The 27,861-nt window shown below is 38.8% G+C and overlaps 1 protein-coding gene across 3 annotated transcripts in view; it reads left to right on the forward strand.

The window, feature by feature from the left end:
* Positions 1–56: 56 nt before the first annotated feature.
* The window catches only part of top2b (DNA topoisomerase II beta), a 39,504-nt gene continuing 11,699 nt past the window's right edge, over positions 57–27,861 (forward strand). For 2 of the 3 annotated variants that reach the window (XM_058047057.2, XM_058047059.2), the window contains exons 1-22: positions 57–620; positions 2,199–2,366; positions 3,941–4,031; positions 4,269–4,332; positions 5,440–5,585; positions 5,678–5,775; positions 7,711–7,923; positions 9,880–10,053; positions 11,033–11,134; positions 11,237–11,374; positions 11,450–11,588; positions 11,743–11,900; positions 13,246–13,371; positions 13,629–13,739; positions 20,482–20,587; positions 20,684–20,793; positions 22,342–22,434; positions 22,838–22,952; positions 23,350–23,471; positions 24,914–25,062; positions 25,150–25,381; positions 26,355–26,489. In XM_058047057.2, the coding sequence (XP_057903040.2) occupies positions 606–620; positions 2,199–2,366; positions 3,941–4,031; positions 4,269–4,332; positions 5,440–5,585; positions 5,678–5,775; positions 7,711–7,923; positions 9,880–10,053; positions 11,033–11,134; positions 11,237–11,374; positions 11,450–11,588; positions 11,743–11,900; positions 13,246–13,371; positions 13,629–13,739; positions 20,482–20,587; positions 20,684–20,793; positions 22,342–22,434; positions 22,838–22,952; positions 23,350–23,471; positions 24,914–25,062; positions 25,150–25,381; positions 26,355–26,489 (2,805 nt within the window). In that variant the 5' untranslated portion in view covers positions 57–605. The remainder of the gene's footprint in view (positions 621–2,198; positions 2,367–3,940; positions 4,032–4,268; positions 4,333–5,439; positions 5,586–5,677; positions 5,776–7,710; positions 7,924–9,879; positions 10,054–11,032; positions 11,135–11,236; positions 11,375–11,449; positions 11,589–11,742; positions 11,901–13,245; positions 13,372–13,628; positions 13,740–20,481; positions 20,588–20,683; positions 20,794–22,341; positions 22,435–22,837; positions 22,953–23,349; positions 23,472–24,913; positions 25,063–25,149; positions 25,382–26,354; positions 26,490–27,861) is intronic. The other variant, XM_058047058.2, reaches the window with a different exon arrangement.

The following is a 27,861-nucleotide window of genomic DNA, read 5'->3' on the forward strand; positions in this document are numbered from 1 at the left end:
GTTCAGTCAAACATCACCGCACACATGAAAATATTAATATTCCACACAACTCGACGCTAACCCGCATCGCCATTTTACATTAAAACAACGTTATTATAAAATGTAATCTTATTGGGTGAAATTTGGAGCTGTCTGAAAAAGAATGAATCTGATTGGTTCAGCTCCCTGACAGCTGATTGGTTCTTTGCTTTGCAGATGGCGGAGGTGGAGGACCGATGCCGTATTTAGCAAAAAAAAAATCCCTTTTCTCTTCTGGATTCACTTTCTTGATTTATATTTTTAAGAGTATTTCCGTGTAATCATTGTTTTATTCTGTTATTTGTGTTCATTTTGTAAGCGTAGTCATATTTATTATTTTCGTCTTGTGTATAATGTAGCAAAGGGTATCCCGGTTAGCATCTTTGTTACAAGTTAGGCCTTATTGTTTTAACAATAGCCGGGGACACAATTTTACTACTTTTACACCAGCCAACTTTGTTTTTCTTTTCACAACACCACCAGTAGGAACAACAAAATGGGACTTTATTACGTTTGCTCCCACTGAGACGGCTGTTTTAATACAGCACTAATTGAAGAATAGGAAGAATTGAGCTGACAAAAGGAAGATGGCTGCTTGGATGGTAAGTCAATGTTGACAATATAAGCTATACTCTTAGCGGCTATTCATTGTTTATATTACATATTATGCTGTGTACATCGAGTTTTATTCCCATCCAGTCTATTAATCTGCTCTTGTATGATTTTAATTTTCGCGTTTCAATGTATTACACCTTCATATGCAGTGGATATGCCATAAATCAAATTATTGTTATTGTATGTAGGGTTCCAAATGTGTAATAACGCCTACATACTCGGTTTCAAATGTGTAATAATTGTTACAGATAATAATAATTACTAGGTAAATGTGTAATAACCTGTAATATTGTGGTTATACATGTTACATATGTACTAAAATTTGTTTGTAAATGTGTAAAAAATTACTACAGTAGTCCCTTGCCACTTCCAGTTTGCTTTTTCAAAAAAAAATAATAAATTATACTGTTTTTTAGGGTTGAATATGGTTTATTATTAATCACAAAACAGGCAAATGTAAAATAGTTTTTTTAACTTAAATCAAGCATGAAAATGGTGGAATATAATTATTACACATAATAATAATTACTACTCCCAAGGTGCAAGATAAATGTGTAATAACTACTACTAAACCGACTAAGTAATATTGTGGTTATATATGTTATATAGCTACTAAAATTTGTTTGTAAATGTGTAAAAAAATTACTACTGTAGTCCCTTGCCACTTCCAGTTTGTTTTTCAAAAAGATTAATAAATTATATATATTTTTGGGTTGAATATGGTCCATTATTAATCACAAAACAGGCATATTTAAACAAATTTAAAATAGTTTTTTTTTTACTTAAATCAAGCATGAAAATAGTGAGATATAATTATTACACATAATAATAATTACTACTCCGAAGGTGCAAGGTAAATGTGTAATAACTACCACTAAACCGACTAAGTAATATTGTGGTTATATATGTTACATATCTACTAAAATTTGTTTGTAAATGTGTGAAAAAATTACTACAGTAGTCCCTTGCCACTTCCAGTTTTTTTTTTCCCCAAAAATTAATTAATTATACTGTTTTTTAGGGTTGAATATGGTCTATTATTAATCACAAAACAAGCATATTGAAAATAAAACAAATTTAAAATAGTTTTTTTTACTTAAATCAAGCATGAAAATGGTGAGATATAATTATTACACATAATAATAATTACTACTCCAAAGTAATATTGTGGTTATACATGTTACATATCTACTAAAATTTGTTTGTAAATGTGTAAAAAAATTACTACTGTAGTCCCTTGCCACTTCCATTCCCCCCCCCCCCAAAAAAAAATAAATTATACTGTTTTTTAGGGTTAATATGGTCTATTATTAATCACAAAACAGGCGTATTTAAACAAATTTAAAATATTTTTTTTACTTAAACCAAGCATGAAAATGGTGAGATGAAGTAAAATATAAATATAAGGCATTCAAAAGACGCATTACACTGGTCGGTAGTTACTGCAATGTTCTGTGAGACACACAAGCACCAGACTCCCACTCTGCTTTGTAAATATGTACTAACTACTAGTAAACGTACTAAATGTGTACCAACCACTCGTAAGTCATATACTTGTTGCCCAGCAGGAGGCAGCAAACGGGAGGGGTGATGCCGGTAAATTGGAGGGTCTCAAGAAAGACAAGGTGAGCTCCAAGTTGTCCGTGGAGCGAGTGTACCAGAAGAAGACCCAGCTAGAACACATTCTCCTGCGTCCTGACACGTACATTGGCTCCGTGGAGCCCCTCACGCAGGTACGACAACGTGATTATTTGACGCCACGTGAGCAATCAGTGATGCTAAGGGGCTATGTACCTAGCCTGTTGGATAGTAATATACAAAAGAAGTCAGCATAGCTACATGATAGCATCTCATTCAGCGGCAGATTCGACCCGACAGTCAATGCTTATTGAGTAAGGGTGTGGAAAATAATCCATATTAATCAATTATTTTCAATTGACAGGTGAACTTGAGTACTTTGGTATGTGACCAAAAAAAAAACCAACCTAAAACTAAAAACAACTTAAACTATTAAGTCCGATGCATGTTCAAATGAAATAAAACCATTACCAATTAACCTAGCATGTTTTTGGAATTTGGGAGGAAACCGGAGTACAAATGAAAATAAAAATAATAGTAAAAATAAAATATAAAAGTATAAAAATTACAGAAAAGAAAAAGAAAAAATGTAAAGATTGAAAAATTAAACCAAAAAACAAAAAAATATACTCAACTTAAACTATAATAGGAAAGCAGGAAGTGAACAAATGTAACAGTTACTGACTGTAAAAGTACCAGATGGAGGGGTAGGATTTAATAAGCTTTGCTTCTTCCTACTCTTTTCGGACATGTGGAACTGTGAACTGATTATGGGATGCATTCAATTGTAATCTGATGCATGTTCAAATGAAATTAAACCATTACCAATTAACATAGCATGTTTTTAGAATGTGGGAGGAAACTGGGGTACAAATAAAAATTTATAAAAATAAAAAAATAGCAGTAAAAATAAAACTTAAAAATTACAAAAAAATTAAACAAAAACAAAACAAAAAAACCCAACTTAAACTATATCAGGAAAGCAGGAAGTGAACAAATGTAACAGTTAGTGATTGTAAAAGTACCAGATGGAGGGGTAGGATTTAATAAGCTTTGCTTCTTCCTACTCCTTTCGGACATGTGGAACTGTGAACTGATTATGGGATGCATTCAATTGTAATCTGATGCATGTTCAAATGAAATTAAACCATTACCAATTAACATAGCATGTTTTTGGAATGTGGGAGGAAACTGGGGTACCAATAAAAATTAATAAAAATAAAAATAGTCGTAAAAATACAATTTAAATTTTTTTTTTAATTAAACAAAAAAAGCTAAACAAAAAAAAAACCTAACTTAAACTATATTAGGAAAGCAGGAAGTGAACAAATGTAACAGTTACTGATTGTAAAAGTACCAGATGGAGGGGGTAGGATTTAATAAGCTTTGCTTCTTCCTACTCCTTTTGGACATGTGGAACTGTGAACTGATTATGGGATGCATTCAATTGTAATCTGATGCATGTTCAAATGAAATAAAACCATTACCTATGTATTAGCTAGCTACCACTATGTTGTGGATAAATACCCATTTAGATACCCTAAATGCTTAAAGAAGTAAATGTGTCAGTTATTCATGCCTACTGTTACTGATTATTGTTCTATGTTGCAGTAATAATCCCTTGCTTAAGTCTTTTTTCTAACATTCCGTGCTGATATCAGCAATATTGGTAATCGGAAATGCCCTTGTATGTTCTATAAGTACATAATAACTGTCTCTTTCTCTCCAGCTTATGTGGGTTTTTGATGAAGAGGTTGGAATGAACCAAAGGGAAATCACCTATGTTCCTGGACTTTATAAAATATTTGATGAAATTCTTGGTGAGTCAACTCTTTTTTTTTTTTAAATAAAAATCATGATTACTCAACTGGGATTTGTTGTCTTTGTCGTGTCTTGCATACGGTAGCCATTAGCCAATGCTGTCATGCTGAAATGATTGTATAATAGCATTCATGTAAGCGACTCATAAGAGCACCATACAACCCTATTCCCATATTTCTCATGCATGCGTGTGTATCAGTGCGGAGCCTGTTTCAATTCTGACACTTTCTTTGCAGTTAATGCAGCTGATAACAAACAGAGAGACAAAAACATGAACGCCATTAAGATCACCATCGACCCGTAAGTACACACCGCATACTCAGTACAGCACTGATTTCTGCACCTTCACACTTCATTACTTCATTCATAGTGTATACTACTATACACTACAGTAAAGTCTTGTTATATCGATATCGGTTATATCGATAGTACTGCTTATTACGATACTATTTTCATTTCCCGGCAAATTTCTAGTCTTTTATGATATAATTAGTTCCGGTTTGTACGATACCCGGTTATTACGATAATCCGGTTACTACGATGCCCTTTTCATCTCCCGCCAGCCAATTTGGTCTGCTTATATCGATACAAAAGCAGCTTAAAGCTGAATCAATATTTGCTCAAGGATTTCAATACCACCATTAGCGAAATCTGTAAACGGCGTATTGTTTGATTTCGACTAACACCGTTTCGGTGTTAGTACGATACCCGGTTATTACGATAATCCGGTTACTACGATGCCCTTTTCATCTCCCGCCAGCCAATTTGGTCTGCTTATATCGATACAAAAGCAGCTTAAAGCTGAATCAATATTTGCTCAAGGATTTCAATACCACCATTAGCGAAATCTGTAAACGGCGTATTGTTTGATTTTCGACTAACACCGTTTCGGCTTTTCCACTGACGGACGGTAATTAGAGGACTACAGGTAATTAATATGAGGTAAGTATTAAACAATCTTTTGAAGTAAAGGAGTAAATATTTGTATAATTTAGAGGGAAGATTCAGTGAATAGACTTAGTGTTTTCATGAAGAGGATGATGAGGATGAAGAACCAACTGACATAGCATACACACCTATTCCAACGAAGACACAAGCGTACAAATACATGTATTTAATTGTGTTGTATTCAGATATCTTTTTATCGCCTGCAATAATCAGTTTTTCATATGTACATGCTGGCGTTCGTGGTTTCTCTCGTGTGTATAGAACAATGTCGAGTGCATTATTGCCCACTTTTAATGCAGTTCGGCGCAGGATCGGATATATCGATAGTCCGGTTATATCGATATTTTTCCCGACTCCCGAGAATATTGATATAACGAGACTTTGCTGTATTTGGTGTATACTATTTGGTGTATACTTATTTTATCGGCTAATTCAGTGCTGTAATCCACCTCCCACCAGCGAGTCCAACACCATCACTGTGTGGAACAACGGTAAAGGAATCCCAGTAGTGGAGCACAAGGATGAGAAAATGTACGTTCCGGCTCTCATTTTCGGCCACTTGCTCACCTCCAGCAACTACGACGACGATGAGAAGAAGGTGACAGGTGAGAAGAGGAAATGGGAGATGGGTGATGCTTGTCTGTTTGCAAAGCTGATGAACGTGTGCTGCTTTTTTTTTTTTTTTTTTTTTTACCAGGTGGGAGGAACGGATACGGCGCCAAGCTTTGCAACATCTTCAGCACCAAGTTCACCGTGGAAACGGCCTGCAAGGAGTACAGGCACAGTTTCAAACAGGTGAGAAGTTGGGGGAAACAAGTATTTGATCCCTAGATGATTGTGAACATGCTTTTTATGGTCGACAGTCGGGGATCGACCGTTTTTTTCAGGCCCATACCGATTTTGCTTAGGCCGATATTAGTGGCCGATACTGCTTTTGATCCCTCAATTTACATGAAAAAAATGATAACAAATATTATAGGTGTCAAGTTTAACCCTTAAGATGCACGAGCGACTGGACCCCACACTCTTCCATAAGTGGGTCAAAAATGACCCATACTAGAATCAATGCGTTTTTATGCCAATTTTGCCATTTTGGTTAGGAATAATCACTTGTATGATATTTAGTATTATATTTAGGACCACACAAGAATGATTTCATGTTAGAAACATCTTCATTTTTCACTTTTTTACGTCTTTGAAAAAGAAAATGACCCCGTACAACAATAGAAAATGTGAGGATCCATTGTGTGTTGCATAAAAGTAAGTTAAAAATGTAAACAGCATGATATCAAAAATATGATTTTTGAGGAATACCTGGCATATGAAATGATAATTTTTCATTATGAAGATATTTCAAGAAAACAACCTGACCGGGTCATTTTTGACCCACTTATGGAAGGTTGGGGTAGTAACACACAAAAAAAAAAAATCTTAAAATCTATAAAAGGTAAGTTAAAATGTGATATGACAGCAAAAACATGTTTTTTGAGGAATACCTGGAATATGAAATTATAAAAAAATTTTCATTACAAAGATATTTCAAGAAAACAACCTGACCGGGTCATTTTTGACCCACTTATGGAAGGTTGGGGTAGTAAACACAAAAACTAAAATTTCTTAAAATATATAAAAGATAAGTTAAAAATATGAACAGCATGATATCAAAAATATGATTTTTGAGGAATACCTGGAATATGAAATGATAAAAAATTTTCATTATGAAGATATTTCAAGAAAACAACCTGACCGGGTCATTTTTGACCCCACTTATGGAAGGTTGGGGTAGTAACACAAAAACTAAAATTTCTTAAAATGTATAAAAGGTAAGTTAAAAATGTGATATTACAGCAAAAACATGTTTTTTGAGGAATACCTGGAATATGAAATTATAAAAAAAATTTCATTACGAAGATATTTCAAAAAAACAACCTGACCGGGTCATTTTTGACCCACCTATGGAAGGTTGGGGTAGTAAACACAAAAACTAAAATTTCTTAAAATATATAAAAGATAAGTTAAAAATATGAACGGCATGATATCAAAAATATGATTTTTGAGGAATACCTGGAATATGAAATGATAAAAAATTTTCATTATGAAGATATTTCAAGAAAACAACCTGACCGGGTCATTTTTGACCCCACTTATGGAAGGTTGGGGTAGTAACACAAAAACTAAAATTTCTTAAAATTTATAAAAGGTAAGTTAAAAATGTGATATGACAGCAAAAACATGTTTTTTGAGGAATACCTGGAATATGAAATGATAAAAAAATTTTCATTATGAAGATATTTCAAGAAAACAACCTGACCGGGTAATTTTTGACCCACTTATGGAAGGTTGGGGTAGTAACACAAAAACAAAAAAATTCTTAATATCTATAAAAGGTAAGTTAAAAATGTGATATGATAGCAAAGACATGTTTTTTGAGGAATACCTGGAATATGAAATGATAACAATTTTTCATTACAAAGATATTTCAAGAAAACAACCTGACCGGGTCATTTTTGACCCGCTTTGCAACACAAAGCTGCCCGGCGGATGCCTGTCTGTAAATCATGCGGCAGAAAAATACATCGGCGAACCCACACACGCGTATCGGGCGATACCGATTCAAGTAAAGAACGCAAATATGTATCGGTCGATCCTTAGTCGACCGGATGCGGCGTAGCATCAGCACCCGAAGCTCTTAGAAATGATGATATTTTGTTTCCATGTGTTGTACCAAAGACGTGGCAGAACAACATGAGCAAGACCTCAGAACCCAAGATCAAGTTCTTTGACGGAGACGATTTCACCTGCGTCACCTTCCAGCCAGACTTGTCCAAGTTTAAGATGGAGAAACTGGATAAGGACACCGTGGCGCTTCTTACCCGCAGAGCGTACGACGTGGCTGGATCCTGCAAAGGCGTCAAGGTCACTTTGAACGGGAAAAAATTACCTGTAAGTATTAGTATTGTTTGTTTTATTCATCACAGTATAGATGAAATGGATGTATAAACCCATATCAGCATTGGTTTCTAGTATTGGAGGCTTTTATGCAGAAGAGTAGTGATGCTTTAAAGTGTGTCAAGTCATGGACAGGGCGTTCTATTATAGTGTTCTATTCAGGGGAGGAGCGGTCATCGATGACATCGACACAAAAAATAAGTCGACACAAGAACCCAAAGACATCTAGGATAGGCTCCAGCACCCCCACGACCCTTTGTGAGGATAAGCGGTAGAAAATGAATGAATGAATGAAGAACTGCATGTCGATGAGCCTTCACTCAGAATTAGTGATGGGCAAAATCGTTCATTTCAGTGAACAGGATCATTCCGCTTCATTCAGTAAAAAGATCCGTTCATTTCGGTCAATTGGTCGTTAATAATAATAATTCATTCATTCATTCATTTTTTACCGCTTTTTCCTCACGAGGGTCGCTGGGGTGCTGGAGCCTATCCCAGCTGTCTTTGGGGCGAGAGGCGGGGTACACCCTGGACTGGTGGCCAGCCAATCACAGGGCACATATAGACAAACAACCATTCACACTCACATTCATACCTATGGACAATTTGGAGTGGCCAATTAACCTAGCATGTTTTTGGAATGTGGGAGGAAACCGGAGTACCTGGAAAAAACCCACGCATGCACGGGGAGAACATGCAAACTACACACAGAGATGTGCCGAGGGTGGGATTGAACTCGGTTCTGCGCGCTAACCACTAAACCGCCATGCAGCCCACTCAACACTAGTTTTTTCTCAACTTTTTTCTATCATGCATTTCATCCCAGCAAAGCATTTCATTGGTTGTGGCTGCCAGGGCACTGCAATGATATCAGCCTCCCTCTGGGCTCTGGGTCCCTTTGGTGGAGAGAGGCACCAGATGGGCGAGGGTGCAATTGAACCCTGGTCTCCTAGCTGTGAGGTCTGTGCGCTAACCACTCGACCGTCGTGTAGCCCCTATTTCTATTATTATTGTTATTAGTATTATTCATGTTATTATACTTTATTGATATGGGCAGATCATTTAGAAATATATCTGTTATATGTAAAAAAAATGTTTGTACAGTTATTGTATATATATATATATATATATATATATATATATATATATATATATATATATATATACATACCCTTTCTCAGACATTTCTTTCTTGTTCAAACACTCTCAAGAGTTCAAAGTTCATTTGAATTGCAATGTAACCAACCTGCTAATTTTCGTTCCTCTGGGTGTCGTTCTTCGCCGTTCAGCTGTGGCGTTTTTGTGTCCTTGTCGTCCTCCTCCATGAGTTCAGGATTCATTTCTTCGGTTGTGGTGCTTCTGCCTTCCTTTGTCGGTCTTGTTGTGCGGTGGATGATTTCTTCTGCCACAACAGGGGATAGTGTCCAGCCAATCAGGACACAGGAGATTATAACATTGAACTTCCCACAATGCAATTCCTCTTAAAGGGCCAGGTGTGGCCTGTAACAGTGTTAACATACTGTAATTATTTTTTTTTTTTAAAAAGCACTAAAATTTCACTTGAAATCTACGAAAGAGGGAGTACGGAAAACGTGAACCGCGATGGAGCGGGAGAATAAAATAAAAATAAAAATGCTTCCAAACGATGCCTTTAAAGGCGCAAACAACACAAAGCTTTTAACAGCTGGAAATGTGCAGCTTTGAACAGAAACGTGACCAAGAGACTGATTTGAAAATGGCCGCCAGGCTCTTTCCTGCAAAGTGCACTTCAAAATAAAGGCACGAATAAAAGTGGGCGTTACAAAATAAACGGCGATACAACACCTTTTAATAGTTTTACAATTATAGTTTGAATGAATGAAAGGGATACATGAACATTTAAGGTTATTTTTACCGCCAATGAAGACGTGATTGTATGACATGTCTGACACTTAACTCTTTTCACTCAAGGTGAACGGCTTCCGCAGCTACGTGGACCTGTACGTGAAAGACAAACTGGACGAGACGGGTGTCGCCCTGAAGGTGGTGCACGAAAATGTCAACGAACGATGGGAGGTTTGTCTCACAATGAGCGAGAAAGGATTCCAACAAATCAGCTTTGTCAACAGCATCGCCACTACCAAGGTTAGTTAGTCACATGTCTACTCTGTAATTAATCATGATTAATCACAATCCGTTGAAATGGTGACGAAAAAAGATCTTATTTTTGAATGTTGTAATGTTATGAGAAACAACGGAAATAATTTGGGGAAATGGGATTGTGAAAATAATATTATAATATAATATTAGAATATATTATAATTATAATATAATATTAGAATATATGCTTCCATATTATTCCAGATTATTATTTATTACTAAGAAATAAAATAAAAATATATGTTTAAAAAAATAAAATAATATAATATTATAATATAATATTATCATAATGTATCATTAATTAATTAATAATGTATAATTATAATAAGTATTATAATTAATAATTTATTTTATTTTTCACTTTATGCTTATAATATTATAATAAAATAAATACATAATAATGAATACTAAGAAATAAAATAAAATATTTAAAAAATAAAATAATATTATATTATAATATTATTATTTTATTTTTCACTTTATGCTTATAATATTATAATATTATAATAATATTATATATTATTAATATTATAAATTATTTATTTTAAAAATAAAATAATATTATAATATAATATAATATTATAAATTATTTATTTTAAAAATAAAATAATATTATAATATAATATAATATTATAAAAATAAAATAATAAACAAATAAAATAAATAAAAATACAATAATATTATATTATAATATAATAATATATTATAATATAATAATATTATTTTATTTTTTAAATAAATATTTATTTTCTTTATTTATTTTATTTTATTATATATTATAATATTATAAGCATAAAGTGAAAATATTCTAGCAATAAAGTCATAGCATTGCATTACAAGAAAAAGAACTACACAAATGTAAAAAATTACCAAAGAAATTTAATTTAAGTAGAAAATGTTTCATCCATCCATCCATTTTTTATGGACCTTTACTACGGTCGCTAACCCAAAGGTTATGTTTCAGGGTGGCAGGCACACGGACTACGTGGTGGATCAAATCGTGTCCAAACTTATTGAAGTGGTGAAGAAGAAAAACAAGGCAGGCGTGTCGGTCAAACCTTTCCAGGTAGGGAAGAGTAGAGTTCTGCCCATTTCAAATTTGCGTATACGACTTTACAGTATGTCAATATCGCTCACCGTTTGTGTCTTACTGTCACGAACGCCGCAGGTTAAGAACCATATTTGGGTTTTCGTCAACGCACTGATTGAGAATCCAAGCTTCGACTCCCAGACGAAAGAGAACATGACTCTCCAGACAAAAAGCTTTGGTTCCAAATGTCTTCTTTCTGACAAATTCGTCAAGGCTGTAAGGACTCTTTTTTTTTTTTCATATGCTTACCGCAGTGTCATGAAAAATGTGTAATTCTTCTCTCATCCACAGGCAACCAATTGTGGAATTGTTGAGAGCATCCTGAACTGGGTGAAGTTCAAAGCTCAGACACAGCTGAATAAGAAGTGTTCGTCAGTGAAGCACAGCAAAATCAAAGGCATCCCCAAGCTAGATGACGCTAACGATGCTGGTGTGTTTGCATTATTTTAACCATGTGTGTGGCTCTTAGGCCATGTCCACTAGAGGCGTGGACTGCAGACTTGAGTCACAATTTTAATGAATTTGGTCTCGACCCGACCGGACATTTATTTTATCATAACATATTTTTCCTGTCAATGTCAAAGGTGGCAAACACTCCTCTGAGTGCACTCTCATCCTCACGGAGGGGGATTCGGCAAAGTCTCTAGCGGTGTCTGGACTTGGAGTGATTGGGCGTGACCGCTATGGAGTATTCCCACTGAGAGGAAAGATCCTCAATGTGCGGGAAGCAACGCATAAACAGGTATGCAAAAGTACTCTTAATGTTTTATATATAGTATACTAAGGCAGGGGTTCCCAAACTGTACCAGCTCAGGGCCCACTTGAAAGTCTACAAAATGTTCTCAGAGCACTTATTATTATTATTATTATTGTTATTATTCATTCATTTTCTACCCCTTATCCTCACGTTTCAGCAATGTATGAAAGGGGGCCTATTATGCAAATTTTTTACCCTTTTGTATTGACTTGTGGACTCCTATAGAGCAGCTACACACAATAACCCGCACAGAAAACTTTTTATTCATTCATTTTCTACCGCTTTTCCCTCACGAGGGTCACGGGGGTGCTGGAGCCAATCCCAGCTGTCTTTGGGCAAGAGGCGGGGTACACCCTGGACTGGTAGCCAGCCAATCACAGGGCACATATAGACAAACAACCATTCACACTCACATTCATACCTATGGACAATTTGGAGTCGCTAATTAACCTAGCATGTTTTTGGAATGTAGGAGGAAAAAAACGGAGAAAACCCACGCATGCACGGGGAGAACATGCAAACGAGGGTGAGGGTGGGATTGAACCCTGATCTCTTAGCTGTGAGGTCTGCGTGCTAACCGCTCGACCACCGTGCCGCCCAGTTCTGGCCCAAATGTGAAAATTATGAATGGGTCATGGTGTTATGTTTGTTATCAGTCAAATTCATCTAGAACAGGGGTGGGCAAACTTTTTGACTCGCGGGCCGCATTGATATGACAAAATTTACGGGGGGGGGCACACTATATATTTTACACGTAACAGTCCACCTGGTATTATTGTATCTGTAAAATTGTCATGCAATCTGCTATTATTATTTATTATTTTATATTTATATTTAAATATTTAAAAAATAATAAAATATTATAATAATTACAATAAAATTAAAATAATAATTATTATATTATTATTATGTAAAATATGCAAATATAACAATAATATTATATATAATTAATATAATAATTAGCATTAATATAATAATTATAATAATCATAATAGTTCTAATAATCATTATAATAATCTAATAATAATAATAATTATTATAATTATTATTATGTGCTTGTGTCCCTTTTTTCAGGAGCACTTTGTAAACAACAGACCATGTCAAAAAACGAAATTGATAAAACCATCAAAAGGTTGGCTCAGGCCATGATGCCAGGTTGTATGTTGAGTTTAAATGAAATACTTTGGAAAGATTGGGCGGGCCGTATTCAAACATTTGGCGGGCCGGATGTGGCCCCCGGGCCGTAGTTTGCCCACCCCTGATCTAGAATGTCCAAATGTATTTTAAAAAAATGTCTGCGATTGAATAAATTCTCATGTTGTTCCCACAGATCATGGAAAATGCGGAAATCAATAACATCATCAAAATTGTTGGCCTCCAGTACAAAAAGAGTTATGACGATCCAGAATCCTTGAGGACCCTTCGCTACGGCAAGATCATGATCATGACCGATCAGGTGACCTACGTACCTCATGGATGCAGTCTCTGCACTGTGATTCGTTGCGTTTCATCACCTCGTTTTCCTGTTAATCTGTTGGGAATCCAATGAATCCATTCCAGACACCCAATAGAGAGTAGTAAATGTTGAGATTTCCATGGTAGTGATTATCATAGAAAAGCAGCGTATACGAAAACGAGGTTCCACCGTGTTGCTAGTTCTTTTATTTTTATTTTCTGTTATATTGATTTGTCCTTTTTGTCCTCGCACCCTAGGATCAAGACGGCTCTCATATTAAAGGTCTACTCATCAACTTCTTTCACCACAACTGGCCGTCCCTGCTGAAGCACACGTTCCTGGAGGAATTTATCACACCCATTGTCAAAGTAAGGCTAAAGAAAATGGCATTGGAGAAAAAAGTCATTATATGAACAAAAACAGAAATATGATCTCAGGGAAGAAGTACATTTGAAACACTTCTATGCTAGGACTACGTTAAAAAGCCATAGCATTTCAGTGTGTGGAATCAAACTATGGGATGTATTGAGTAAGGACCTCAAACAATGCACAACGATGAGCCAATTCAAGAAACAATACAAGCAGTTGATGTTTGCTAAATACAAGGATGAAGAGTCTTGATGTGCTATATATATATATCACTATATTGACTCTTACCACCTTGTACTCACCTTGTACTTTGGTACGTGATAAAAAATTAAAATATATATATATATATTTTTTTTTACTAAATTAAAAAATATTAAATAAAATTAAAAAACATTAAAATTAATTTAAAAAAAAAAAGAATAAAAATTAATAAAATGAAGTTAAAAAAAACACTTAAATTATATTAAAAAAGCAGGAAGTGAACAAATGTAACAATTACTGATTGTAAAAGTACCAGATGGAGGGGTAGGATTTAATAAGCTCTGCTTCTTCCTACTCCTTTTGGACATGTGGAACTGTGAACTGATTATGGGATGCATTCAATTGTAATCTGATGCATGTTCAAATGAAATTAAACCATTACCAATTAACATAGCATGTGTTTGGAATGTGGGAGGAAACCGGAGTATAAATAAAAACAACTAAAAAATAAAAATAGTAGTAAAAATACAATTTAAAATAAAATTTAAAAATTAAAAAACAAAAAAAACAAAAAAAAACCCAACAACTTAAACTATATTAGGAAAGCAGGAAGTGAACAAATGTAACAGTTACTGATTGTAAAAGTACCAGATGGAGGGGTAGGATTTAATAAGCTCTGCTTCTTCCTACTCCTTTTGGACATGTGGAACTGTGAACTGATTATGGGATGCATTCAATTGTAATCTGATGCATGTTCAAATGAAATAAAACCATTACCATTACCAATTAACATAGCATGTTTTTGGAATGTGGGAGGAAACCGGAGTATAAATAAAAACAACTAAAAAATAAAAATAGGAGTAAAAATACAATTTAAAATAAAATTAAAAAAAAAAAAAACAACTTAAACTATATTAGGAAAGCAGGAAGTGAACAAATGTAACAGTTACTGATTGTAAAAGTACCAGATGGAGGGGTAGGATTTAATAAGCTTTGCTTCTTCCTACTCCTTTTGGACATGTGGAACTGTGAACTGATTATGGGATGCATTCAATTGTAATCTGATGCATGTTCTGTCAGGGATCAGACAGAACGAGGACCACACGAGCGTCACAGTTCAAGATGTTTATTGAAGCTCCAGCAGAGGTCAGGAACGAGTCTTTATTCAGCAGAGGCACAGGCAGGGGTCAGGCGGAGATCGTGGTCAGGGCAGGTCAGGTTCTGGAGTCAGAGTCGAGCTGTGGGCTGAAACAGAGAGCAGAGCTTCGTGCAGGCTTGCAGACGATCCGACAAGAGGCACTGAGTGGGGGAGGCTTATGTAGAGCAGGCAGGGCAGGTAATCATTGGCTGCAGGTGTGCAGAGTGTGTGTTGGAGGGAGCTGGGTGTGGGGTTGGCTGGCCAGGCAAAACAGAGGGAGAGACTCACCAGGAGGAAAATAGCATGGGGAGAATGGATCATGACAGAACCCCCCCCTCAAGGGACGGCTCCTGACGTCCCCAAAGCTGGTGGTGTGCTAGAATTCCTCTGACAGGTCAGAGTCGGCTGCAGACTATTTGGGTTCAGGTGGTCTTGGCTGGGTGGCCTGGCGAGGTGGGCGGCCCCGTCGAACGGCAGGCTGGTCAGGATGCTGCTGATGGAATTCTCTAATGAGAGTTCGGTCCAGGATCCTGTTTGATGGCACCCAGCTCCTCTCCTCTGGACCGTAGCCCTCCCAATCGACGAGGTAGTGAATGCCTCGACCCCATCGTCTGGAGCGGAGCAAGCGCCGGACGGTGTAGACAGGATCTCCATTGATGAGACGAGGAGGAGGGGGAGCAGGTGTCGGGCGGACCAGTGGACTCTCCTGGAAAGGTTTCACTCTAGAAACATTGAAAGTTGGGTGTACCTTCATGGATCGGGGAAGTTTAAGTCGGACTGCAGATGGACTGATGACCCTTTGGATGGGGAAGGGACCAAGGTAGCGAGGAGCCAGCTTCTTCGACTCCACCCGAAGAGGCAGATCCTTGGCCATCAGCCACACCTTCTGGCCAACCCGGTATGTTGGTGCTGGGGCTCTCCTGCGGTTGGCACTGGTGGTATAGCTGCTGACCGACTTGAGGAGTGTAGCACGGGCTCGGGACCAGGTTCGGCGGCATCTGCGTGCATTGGCCTGGGCAGATGGACAGGTGGCCTCTTCTTCCTGACTGGAAAACACAGGTGGCTGGTAGCCATAGACACACATGAAGGGTGACATGCCAGTAGCAGAAGAGATGAGGGAGTTATGGGCATATTCGATCCATGTCAACTGTTGTGTCCAGGCTTGAGGTTTGTGAGAGGCCATGCACCTCAGTGCTTTTCCTAGCTCCTGATTAGCTCTCTCAGATTGGCCGTTAGATTGGGGGTGGAAACCAGAGGTTAGGCTCACAGTAGCTCCTAGGAGATGGCAGAACTCCTTCCAGAAAGTGGAGGTGAATTGTGGCCCTCGGTCTGAGACAACGTCTCTTGGCAATCCATGAATGCGAAACACATGGTCGATGACCAACTGTGCAGTCTCTTTGGCAGATGGTAATTTAGGTAGCGGAATGAAATGTGCCATTTTACTGAATCTGTCAACAACTGTAAGAATGACTGTCATACCGTTAGATGCAGGCAGGCCTGTGACAAAATCCAAAGAGACATGGGACCAGGGACGAGTGGGCACAGGCAGAGGCTGGAGTAGTCCGGCAGGAGGCTGGTTGGTGGACTTGTTTTGGTTGCAGGTTGGACACGCTCGCACAAATTCCTTGACATCCCTCTTCATCGAAGGCCACCAGAAGCGCTGAGCGAGGAGATGGTTGGTGCGAGCGGAGCCAGGGTGGCAGGCAAAACGGGAGTCATGACCCCATTGTATGACCTGGGATCGAAGATTCTCCGGAACAAAGAGCAGGCCGTCAGGGCACGCACTGGGGCCGGGCTGATCTCTGAGGGCCTGTCGAACCTGTTCCTCCACCCCCCAGGTCAGGACTGCTACCATGCAGGGATCAGGCAGGATTGGGGCAGGCTCTGTGGAATGTGTGTCGTCAATCTGGAACTGGCGGGAAAGAGCATCTGGTTTGGTGTTACGTGAACCAGGACGATATGACAGAGTGAAGTTAAAACGGGTGAAGAATAAAGCCCAGCGGGACTGCCTTGGGTTCAGACGTTTAGCAGAGCGGATGTACTCAAGATTCTTATGATCGGTCCATACCAGGAACGGGACTGTGGTTCCCTCCAGCCAGTGGCGCCACTCCTCCAAGGCTAGCTTGACCGCTAGCAGTTCACGGTTGCCAATGTCATAATTGCGTTCTGCAGGGGACAGTCGACGGGAAAAGAACGCACAAGGATGTAATTTATTGTCCTCCCCTGCCCGTTGAGAGAGGACAGCCCCGACTCCTACATCAGACGCATCCACCTCCACGACGAATTGTCGGTCAGCATCCGGCATCTGGAGGATGGGAGCTGAGGTGAACCGGTCCTTCAGGGTGGCAAAGGCCTTGTTAGCCTCTGGGGTCCAAGCGAAGGGCTGCTTGGTACTGGTCAGTGCAGTCAAAGGAGCAGCGACTGTGCTGTAGTTCCGGATGAATCTCCGATAGAAGTTGGCGAACCCCAGAAACTGCTGCAACTTCTTTCTGTTCTCCGGAACAGGCCAGTCTGTCACCGCCGAGACCTTCGCTGGGTCCATCTGGATACTGCCATCTGCCACGATGAACCCCAGGAAGGTTGCTGACTTGACGTGAAACTCGCATTTCTCCGCCTTGACATAGAGGGAGTTCTCCAGGAGGCGGCGGAGGACCCGCTGGACATGGCAGATGTGTTCGGACATATTCTTGGAAAAAATCAAAATATCATCCAGGTAAACGAAAACAAACTTATTCAGCATGTCTCGCAACACATCATTCACCAGGGCCTGGAACACAGCTGGAGCGTTGGTGAGGCCAAATGGCATGACCAGGTACTCATAGTGGCCGGATGGGGTGTTGAAGGCCGTCTTCCATTCATCCCCCTCTCGGACTCGGACAAGGTGGTAGGCGTTCCTGAGATCCAATTTTGTGAAGATGGTGGCTCCCTGGAGTAGCTCAAAAGCAGAGGTCAAAAGAGGCAAGGGGTACCGGTTCTTGACTGTGATGTCATTCAGTCCACGGTAATCGATGCAGGGTCGAAGTGAGCCATCTTTCTTCCCCACGAAGAAGAATCCGGCACCGGCTGGAGAGGAAGAGGGGCGAATGATACCAGCAGACAAGGAGTTACTAATGTAATCGTCCATAGCCTTTCGTTCAGGAGCAGACAAAGAATACAGACGGCCCTTGGGTGGAGTGGTGCCTGGGAGGAGGTCAATGGAACAGTCATAGGGACGGTGTGGTGGCAGGGACATGGCTTTGGATTTGTTAAATACCTCGCGTAGATCGCGATAGCACTCAGGAACGTTGGAAACATCAATAGCGGAAGCAGGTGGGACTGGGCTGCGGTGCAGAGAGGCAGAGTGTAAACAGGTCTGATGGCATCTCCCACCCCATTCCTTGATGGTCCCAGAGACCCAATCAAGGTGAGGATTGTGCAGGCGGAGCCAAGGGGAGCCTAGGATGAGAGGTTGATTGGGTGAGCGAAGTAGGTGGAAGCTGATTGTCTCACGGTGGTTGCCTGAGATCATCATAGAAATGGGTGAGGTGATACTGGTGATGGTGCCCAGAAGATGGCCATTCAGAGCGCGGACGGGAATGGGTTTGGGTAAGGGGCGACTCTCAACTCCCAACTGGCAAGCTAAATCAGTGTCCATCAGGTTGGCTTCAGCACCAGAGTCTATCAGAGCGGACAGGGTGTTGGTTACATTGGGAGAGTGAAGAGAAACTTTGAAAAGAGGTTTACTGAAGTTGGAGGATTGCAGGTTTGTTGGGCTCAGCCGGACCCCTCCTACTTCCGGTGAGCCCCGTCTTTTTACTGGACAAGTGACGACACGATGCCCTTCTCCTCCGCAGTACAGGCACAGGTTGAAGTCGAAGCGATGCTGGCGCTCTTCGGGGGAGAGCGAAGCACGACCGATCTCCATGGGTTTAACGTGATCAGCCGACGCAGAGGTTGAGTGCGTGGTCAGAGATCGGCGATCACGAAGAGTCTGGCGCCCTCTCTCTTGACGGCGGGTCTGGATCCTGCGGTCAATGCGGACAGCTAGGGCGATTGCTTCATCCAGGGTGGAAGGTCGATCATGGGAAACCAGCTCGTCCTTCAAGTAGTCTGCCAGGCTATGGAGGAAGACATCCACCAAGGCCTCCATATTCCAAGAACTGCGTCTCGCCAGGGTTCGGAAGTTGATTGAGTAGTCTGCCACTGACCTTCGACCTTGACGGATCGTCATCAGAGCCTGTGATGCCTCATCTGTAGACGATCCCAAGTCGAAGACCTTCAGCATCTCCTCAGCGAACAGGTTGAAGGAAGAGCACACAGCTGTCTGGCGTTCAAATTCAGCCGTTCCCCAGAGTCGTGCACGGCCAGTCAGATGTGTGATTGCAAAACCCACCCTCGCTCCCTCCGTAGCGAAGGTTCTAGGTTGCAGAGCAAACTGTAGTCGACAGCTGGTAAGGAATGCCCGAACCTGTGCAGGATCACCATCAAAGCGTTCAGGGCTGCCGACCTTGGGTTCTGGAGTAGTGGTGGTGAAGAATGGAGCAACAGAATCAGACATGTTCGGATCAGACTGATGTGGGGTAGGTGCAGCGGGCGGTGGCTGGTTGGAGAGCAGATTAGCGATCTCAGCCAATTGCTGTTGTTGTTGCTGAATCTGCTGCTGTTGTTGCTGGCTGAGCTGAAGCAAAGAGGACATGTCAGCAGCCATGCGGCTCACCTCTCCCTCAGTGGATTCCAGGCGTTGCATAGCGGAGGGTGTTTCGGGTCCTCTGCTGGGAGAACTGTGCGCTGGGTCCATGTTGGTCGGATCGTACTGTCAGGGATCAGACAGAACGAGGACCACACGAGCGTCACAGTTCAAGATGTTTATTGAAGCTCCAGCAGAGGTCAGGAACGAGTCTTTATTCAGCAGAGGCACAGGCAGGGGTCAGGCGGAGATCGTGGTCAGGGCAGGTCAGGTTCTGGAGTCAGAGTCGAGCTGTGGGCTGAAACAGAGAGCAGAGCTTCGTGCAGGCTTGCAGACGATCCGACAAGAGGCACTGAGTGGGGGAGGCTTATGTAGAGCAGGCAGGGCAGGTAATCATTGGCTGCAGGTGTGCAGAGTGTGTGTTGGAGGGAGCTGGGTGTGGGGTTGGCTGGCCAGGCAAAACAGAGGGAGAGACTCACCAGGAGGAAAATAGCATGGGGAGAATGGATCATGACATGTTCAAATGAAATTAAACCATTACCATTACCAATTAACATAGCATGTTTTTGGAATGTGGGAGGAAACCGGAGTATAAATAAAAACAACTAAAAAATAAAAATAGTAGTAAAAATACAATTTAAACCATTACCATTACCATTCCGTGAAACGTGATATTCACATGATTACTTGCTCCCGTTGCGGATAAAGCAATATGCAGCGATTGTATTTCCCATAGGCCACCAAGAACAAACAAGAGCTGGCCTTTTACAGCATTCCGGAGTTTGACGAGTGGAAGAAACAGACAGAAAACCATAAAACCTGGCACATCAAGTACTACAAAGGTTTGCGAAAACTTTACAGTGTAGTTCATGTTCAAAATCACGATACTGACATTTGATGAATACGTCCCGATAAACATTAAAAATGTATTGTCCTAGGTTTGGGTACAAGTACAAGCAAAGAGGCAAAGGAATACTTTGCCGAAATGGAGAAGCACCGCATCACGTTTCGATACAACGGTGCTGAGGATGATGCCGCCATCACTTTGGTGAGTACTACGACTGCAACTCATGATTATTTTAATAACCAATTAATCAGTCGGTTATTTTTTTGGACTGTAGAGCTTCTTTAGTTGTTTCAAAGAATATGAATATGAAGCATATACCGACAATCAGTGGTTGGGTCCACAACGTATCAAAAAAGAGGCTAAAATGCCCCATTACTGTTTTCCAAAGTCAAAGCTATTACGTGTGAATATCTTATTTTAGCTAAAACACAATGATAATACAGGTTATAGGGGTGTTATTGCATGTCTAGAGAGCTCTAATAATGTTAACTGTATGTAGATGTTTGTTAAGGGTTTTTCTGTGCTCTATGAAAATATTCCATTTATAAATAAGGAAGGGCTGCATGGCGGTCGAGTGGTTAGAACACACAACTAGGAGACCCAAGTTCGATTCCACCCTCGGGTGTCTCTGTGCGGAGTTTGCATGTTCTAACCGTGCATACGTGGGTTTCCTCCCACATTCCAAAAACATGCTAGGTTAATTGGCCACTCCAAATTGTCCATAGGTATGAATGTGAGTGTGAATGGTTGTTTGTCTATATGTGCCCTGTGATTGGCTGGCCACCAGTCCAGGGTGTGCCCCGCCCAGACAGCTGGGATAGGCTCCAGCACCCCAGCGACCCTTGTGAAGAAAAAGCGGTAGAAAATGAATGAATGAGTTCTCCTATTTTGTGTGGAAGTGGTAACTTTTTGGCTTCTTATTTTGTCTTTCCCCACCCTCTGCCATTTCTGTGTGGAGTTTGCATGTTCTCCCCGTGCATGTGTGGGGTTTTTTTTCCGGGTACTCGGGTTTCCTCCCACATTCCAAAAACATGCTAGGTTAATTAGCGACTCCAAATTGTCCATAGGTATGAATGTGAGTGTGAATGGTTGTTTGTCTATATGTGCCCTGTGATTGGCTGGCCACCAGACCAGGGTGTACCCCGCCTCTCGCCCGAAGACAGCTGGGATAGGCTCCAGCGCCCCCGTGACCCTCGTGAGAATAGCCGGAAGAAAATGAATGAATGAGTTCTCCTCCTATTCTATGTGGAAGTGGTAACTTTTTGGCTTCTTAGTTAATCTTTCCCCACCCTCGGCCATCTCTGTGTGGAGTTTGCATGTTCTCCCCGTGCATGCGTGGGTTTTCTCCGGGTACTCCGGTTTCCTCCCACATTCCAAAAACATGCCAAGTTAATTGGCCACTCCAAATTGTCCATAGGTATGAATGTGAGTGTGAATGGTTGTTTGTCTATATGTGCCCTGTGATTGGCTGGCCACCAGTCCGGGGTGTACCCGGCCTCTGTATTTATCCCTGCCTGGAACCAATTAAAACTATAAATTAGGGATTACTGTATTTAAAAAAAGAAAGCTAAATTGGGATAATATAATATCATATTTTTATATATATAATATTTCTAAGCATATATATATAATATATAGTAATTTTAACATAATGGTAAGGTAACTGATTTTTTTCTTATTTTTTGTAGGCAAATTTTAAATGCACATTTCTTGCCAATCAAGCATTAATGTGGTTTTTCTTATCTTCAGGCTTTCAGTAAGAAAAAAACAGACGACAGGAAGGAGTGGCTGACCAATTTTATGGAAGATAGACGACAACGAAGAATGCACGGTCTGCCTGAGGTAGGTCACCTGATCATTCAAATCTGCCGGGTGTCGACTAGCTCCGTACTTATATACATGTATTCCTTACAGGATTGTTCAGTCAAACACGTTAAAAGTGTTTATGGTGTCACATGTCCACTCGTTAAAAACAAGTGTGAATGAGTTCTGTTCCTAGACTGGGATGTAGTAAAGTAGAACCTCGGTTAGCATTATTAATCTGTTCCACAAGGTCCTAATCAAACCGAAACAATTTTTCCCAGTAAGAACTAAATTCAATAAATCCAATTAATTTGTTCTAGAAACCACAAACATTAACATATGACATGTTTTTATAGTTTTGCTATTGTACTTCTAATGCAAAAAAAAAATGATTGGAAATGCTTATAGTCATGATAAATTGTACCGATTGTCTCGATTTCAGCAATACCTCTACGGAACGCAGACCAAACATCTGTCCTACAATGACTTCATCAACAAGGAACTGATTCTTTTCTCCAACTCTGACAATGAGAGATCCATTCCGTCGTTGGTCGATGGTTCGTATGATGTACTGTATATCTATTCTGTGATTATTTAGCTAATTTTGGTTAGCTGTCCAACAATTGCCACGTTTACATGGACCCAAATATTCCAATTCCATTCAATTCCATCCATTTGCTCAAATGGAAAGAATGTAACTTTTGTATACACCTCATTCCGAAAGAAAAGTGCTAATCCGAATGAATATATATATATATATATGGGATTCCCAGGGGTGGAATATTCCTTTCCCCAATCCGATTGAGGTATCTTGTACCCGCTCAAACGGACTGCGTTCTTCTTCGTGGTGTTTTTCTTCTTCTGTTGTTTATTGGCGGTTGGCAAGCAGCTTTCGTGTGCATTATTGTTGCTGATGTTGTGACTATGTCCTCTTCCGATATGGGCTGCGTTTAGGCTTAAAGCCCGGCCAGAGAAAAGTGCTTTTCACCTGCTTAAAGAGGAATGACAAGAAGGAGGTGAAAGTTGCACAGCTGGCTGGTTCAGTAGCAGAGATGTCTGCTTACCATCACGGAGAGGTAAGACACACAAACCATGAGCCACTTCACTTTCACGTAGGGATGCGTACTGAGACTCTATCATAATTATTAAAAAAAAAAACAAAAAAAAACTTTACCTATATTATGGAAAGCAGGAAGTGAACAAATGTAACAGTTACTGATTGTAAAAGTACCAGATGGAGGGGTAGGATTTATTAAGCTTTGCTTCTTCCTACTCCTTTTGGACATGTGGAACTGTGAACTGATTATGGGATGCATTCAATTGTAATCTGATGCATATTCAAATGAAATTAAACCATTACCATTACCAAAAAAAGAACATCATAGCAACAGTAAAATATGGTGGTGGTAGTGTGATGGTCTGGGGCTGTTTTGCTGATTCAGTACCTGGAAACCTTGCTGTGATAAATACTGTAATCTGATGCATGTTCAAATGAACTAAAACCATTGCCATTACCAAAAAACAACATCATAGCAACAGTAAAATATGGTGGTGGTGGTGTGATGGTCTGGGGCTGTTTTGCTGATTCAGGACCTGGAAGACTTCCTGTGATAAATGGAACCATGAATTCTGCTGTCTACCAAAAATATCCCACAACATCACAGCAACAGTACAATATGGCGGTGGTAGTGTGACGGTCTGAAGCTGTTTTGCTGATTCAGGACCTGAAAACCTTGCTGTGATAAATATTGTAATCTGATGCATGTTCAAATGAAATTAAACCATTACCATTATCATTATCATTACCCAAAAAGAACATAGCAACAGTAAAATATGGTGGTGGTAGTGTGATGGTCTGGGGCTGTTTTGTTGATCCAGGACCTGGAAACCTTGCTGTGATAAATAATGTAATCTGATGCATGTTTAAATGAAATTAAACCATTATCATTACCCAAAAAGAACATCATAGCAACAGTAAAATATGGTGGTGGTAGTGTGATGGTCTGGGGCTGTTTTGCTGATCCAGGACCTGGAAACCTTGCTGTGATAAATATTGTAATCTGATGCATGTTCAAATGAAATTAAACCATTATCATTACCCAAAAAGAACATCATAGCAACAGTAAAATATGGTGGTGGTAGTGTGATGGTCTGGGGCTGTTTTGCTGATCCAGGACCTGGAAACCTTGCTGTGATAAATATTGTAATCTGATGCATGTTCAAATGAAATTAAACCATTATCATTACCCAAAAAGAACATCATAGCAACAGTAAAATATGGTGGTGGTAGTGTGATGGTCTGGGGTTGTTTTGCTGTATTCAACCATGAAACAGCATAATATTAATTAAGGAGGGATTATTGTATTGTAGATTTGAACTTTTTGTTTGGTGGTGATTGGGCCTTTTCTCTTATTATGTAACCAGAATATGCTCATCAGAACAAATAAGATGTTTTTCTATCTAGTCCACATATTGATTATCAGTGACCAGTTATTCCTTTTCCTGTTCGTCTTTTTAGCAAGCGCTCATGATGACCATCGTCAATTTGGCTCAGAACTTTGTGGGCAGCAACAACGTGAACATCCTGCAGCCACTCGGCCAGTTTGGTACCCGCATCAACGGAGGCAAAGATGCTGCCAGCCCTCGTTATATCTTCACTATGCTCAGGTAACACATAGTACAGCAGTGTCCCTCTTTTGAAACGAGTACTATGAATAATACTAATAACTCATATTTTGGTCTGGGTTCTTCCAGTCCACTTGCCAAACTGTTATTTCCCACCGTGGACTCCAACCTGCTTAAGTTCCTGTATGATGACAACCAGAAGGTGGAGCCTGAATGGTACATTCCCATTATTCCAATGGTGCTTGTCAATGGTGCAGAAGGCATAGGAACAGGCTGGGCGTGCAAGATCCCGAACTACGATCCCAGAGAGATCGTCAACAACATCAGCCGGATGCTCAACCATCAAGACCCCCATCCAATGGTAACGTGTGCTCATTTTCATGGTTGGTCCCAAATTCACATGCAGGGTGTTAAAAAGTCTTCAATTGTCTGGAATGTCTTGAATGTTCGAAAGGGACGTGTAGAATTTTATATGAGGCAGAGCAAATAATAATAATAATAATAATAATTATTATTATTATTATTATTATTATTATTATTATTATTATTATTGTTATTATTATTATTATTATTATGTTGTTGTTATTTTTATGATTTATATATAAATAAGTAAACAAATAAAATTTATATATATATTATTTTATTTTATAATAATAATAATAATTATTATTATTATAAAATTCTACACATCCCTTTCGAACATTCCAGACAATTGAACACTTTTAACACTCTGCATGTGAATAATAATAATATATTAATAATAATAAATAAAAATAACAACCATAATAATATTCATAATAATAATTATTATTGTAGTTATTTTTATTATTTATATATAAATAAATAAAATTGATGTATGTATTTTATTTTATAATAATATTAATAATAATTATTATTATTATAAAATTCTACACGTCCCTTTCGAACATTCAAGACATTCCAGACAATTGAACACTTTTTAACATCCTGCATGTGAATAATAATAATATATTAATAATAATAAATAAAGATAACAACAATAATAATAATAATAATTGTTGTTGTTGTATTTTTGTTATTTATTATTTATATATAAATAAATAACATATATATATTATTTTACTTTTTAATAATAATTATTATTACAAAAAAATTATAATAATTATTATTATTACTATAATTATTATTATAAAATTCTACACGTCCCTTTCGAACATTCAAGACATTCTAGACAATTTAACACTTTTTAACACCCTGCATGTGAATAATAATAATATATTAATAATGTATATATAAAGCACAGTGTAACTTGCTGAAGTGTTGATACTAATCATGAACGAATTGTCTCCTGACAGCTGCCCAGATACAAGAACTTTAAAGGGACGATCCATGAACTTGGTCCGAACCAGTACCTGGTTAGCGGCGAGGTGTCGGTCCTGGACAAAAACTCCATCGAGATCACGGAACTCCCCATACGAACATGGACACAGGTATGGTGCATTCCACTGGCTCTCATCATACATTTCAAGGGTACTTCTTCAAGGTACTTCAAGGTACTACTTTCAAAAACTAATGAGTTGGTTGTCTGGGCATGTGAGTCTGCCCTTCACTGTCGCTGTCTCTTACAGTGGAATTAGATCACTTGCATATCTGATTTACTATATTAACTAATATTTTAGCATTGAATAATCAAGCCGGGCTGCACGGCGGTTGAGTGGTTAGCACGCAGACCTCACAGCTAGGAGACTACGGATTCAATTCCACCCTCGGCCATCTCTGTGTGGAGTTTGCATGTTCTTGTTTCTTCCCACATTCCAAAAACATGCTATTTTAATTTTGTAAATTAACTTAATTAATTGTTAATTAATTAAGTTAATTCAAATAGCTTGGATTGTCTGGGCATGTGAGTCTGCCCTTCAGTGTCGCTGTCTCTTACAGTGGAATGAGAAAGGAGGAAAGCAGGAAGTGAAGAAATGTACCAGTTACTGATTGTAAAAGTACCAGATGGAGGGGTAGGATTTAATAAGCTTTGCTTCTTCCTACTCCTTTTGGACATGTGGAACTGGGAACTGATTATTAAAATTAAAATTAAAATTAAAATTAAAATTAAAATTAAAATTAAAATTAAAATTAAAATTAAAATTAAAATTAAAATTAAAAACCAAACTTAAATTATATCAGGATAAAAAAAACTTACATTATATTAGGAAAGCAGGAAGTGAACAAATGTAACAGTTACTGATTGTAAAAGTACCAGATGGAGGGGTAGGATTTAATAAGCTTTGCTTCTTCCTACTCCTTTTGGACATGTGGAACTGGGAACTGATTATTAAAATTAAAATTAAAATTAAAATTAAAATTAAAATTAAAATTAAAATTAAAATTAAAATTAAAATTAAAATTAAAAACCAAACTTAAATTATATCAGGATAAAAAAAACTTACATTATATTAGGAAAGCAGGAAGTGAACAAATGTAACAGTTACTGATTGTAAAAGTACCAGATGGAGGGGTAGGATTTAATAAGCTTTGCTTCTTCCTACTCCTTTTGGACATGTGGAACTGGGAACTGATTATTAAAATTAAAATTAAAATTAAAATTAAAATTAAAATTAAAATTAAAATTAAAATTAAAATTAAAAACCAAACTTAAATTATATCAGGATAAAAAAAAAACTTACATTATATTAGGAAAGCAGGAAGTGAACAAATGTAACAGTTACTGATTGTAAAAGTACCAGATGGAGGGGTAGGATTTAATAAGCTTTGCTTCTTCCTACTTCTTTTGGACATGTGGAACTGTGAACTAATTATGGGATGCATTCAATTGTAATCTGATGCATGTTCAAATGGAATAAAACC

This window comes from Doryrhamphus excisus, linkage group LG7 (assembly GCF_037039965.1).
Source record: "Doryrhamphus excisus strain RoL-2023G ecotype Guam linkage group LG7, RoL_Dexc_Guam_v1.1, whole genome shotgun sequence".
NCBI classification, from domain to species: Eukaryota; Metazoa; Chordata; class Actinopteri; order Syngnathiformes; family Syngnathidae; genus Doryrhamphus; species Doryrhamphus excisus.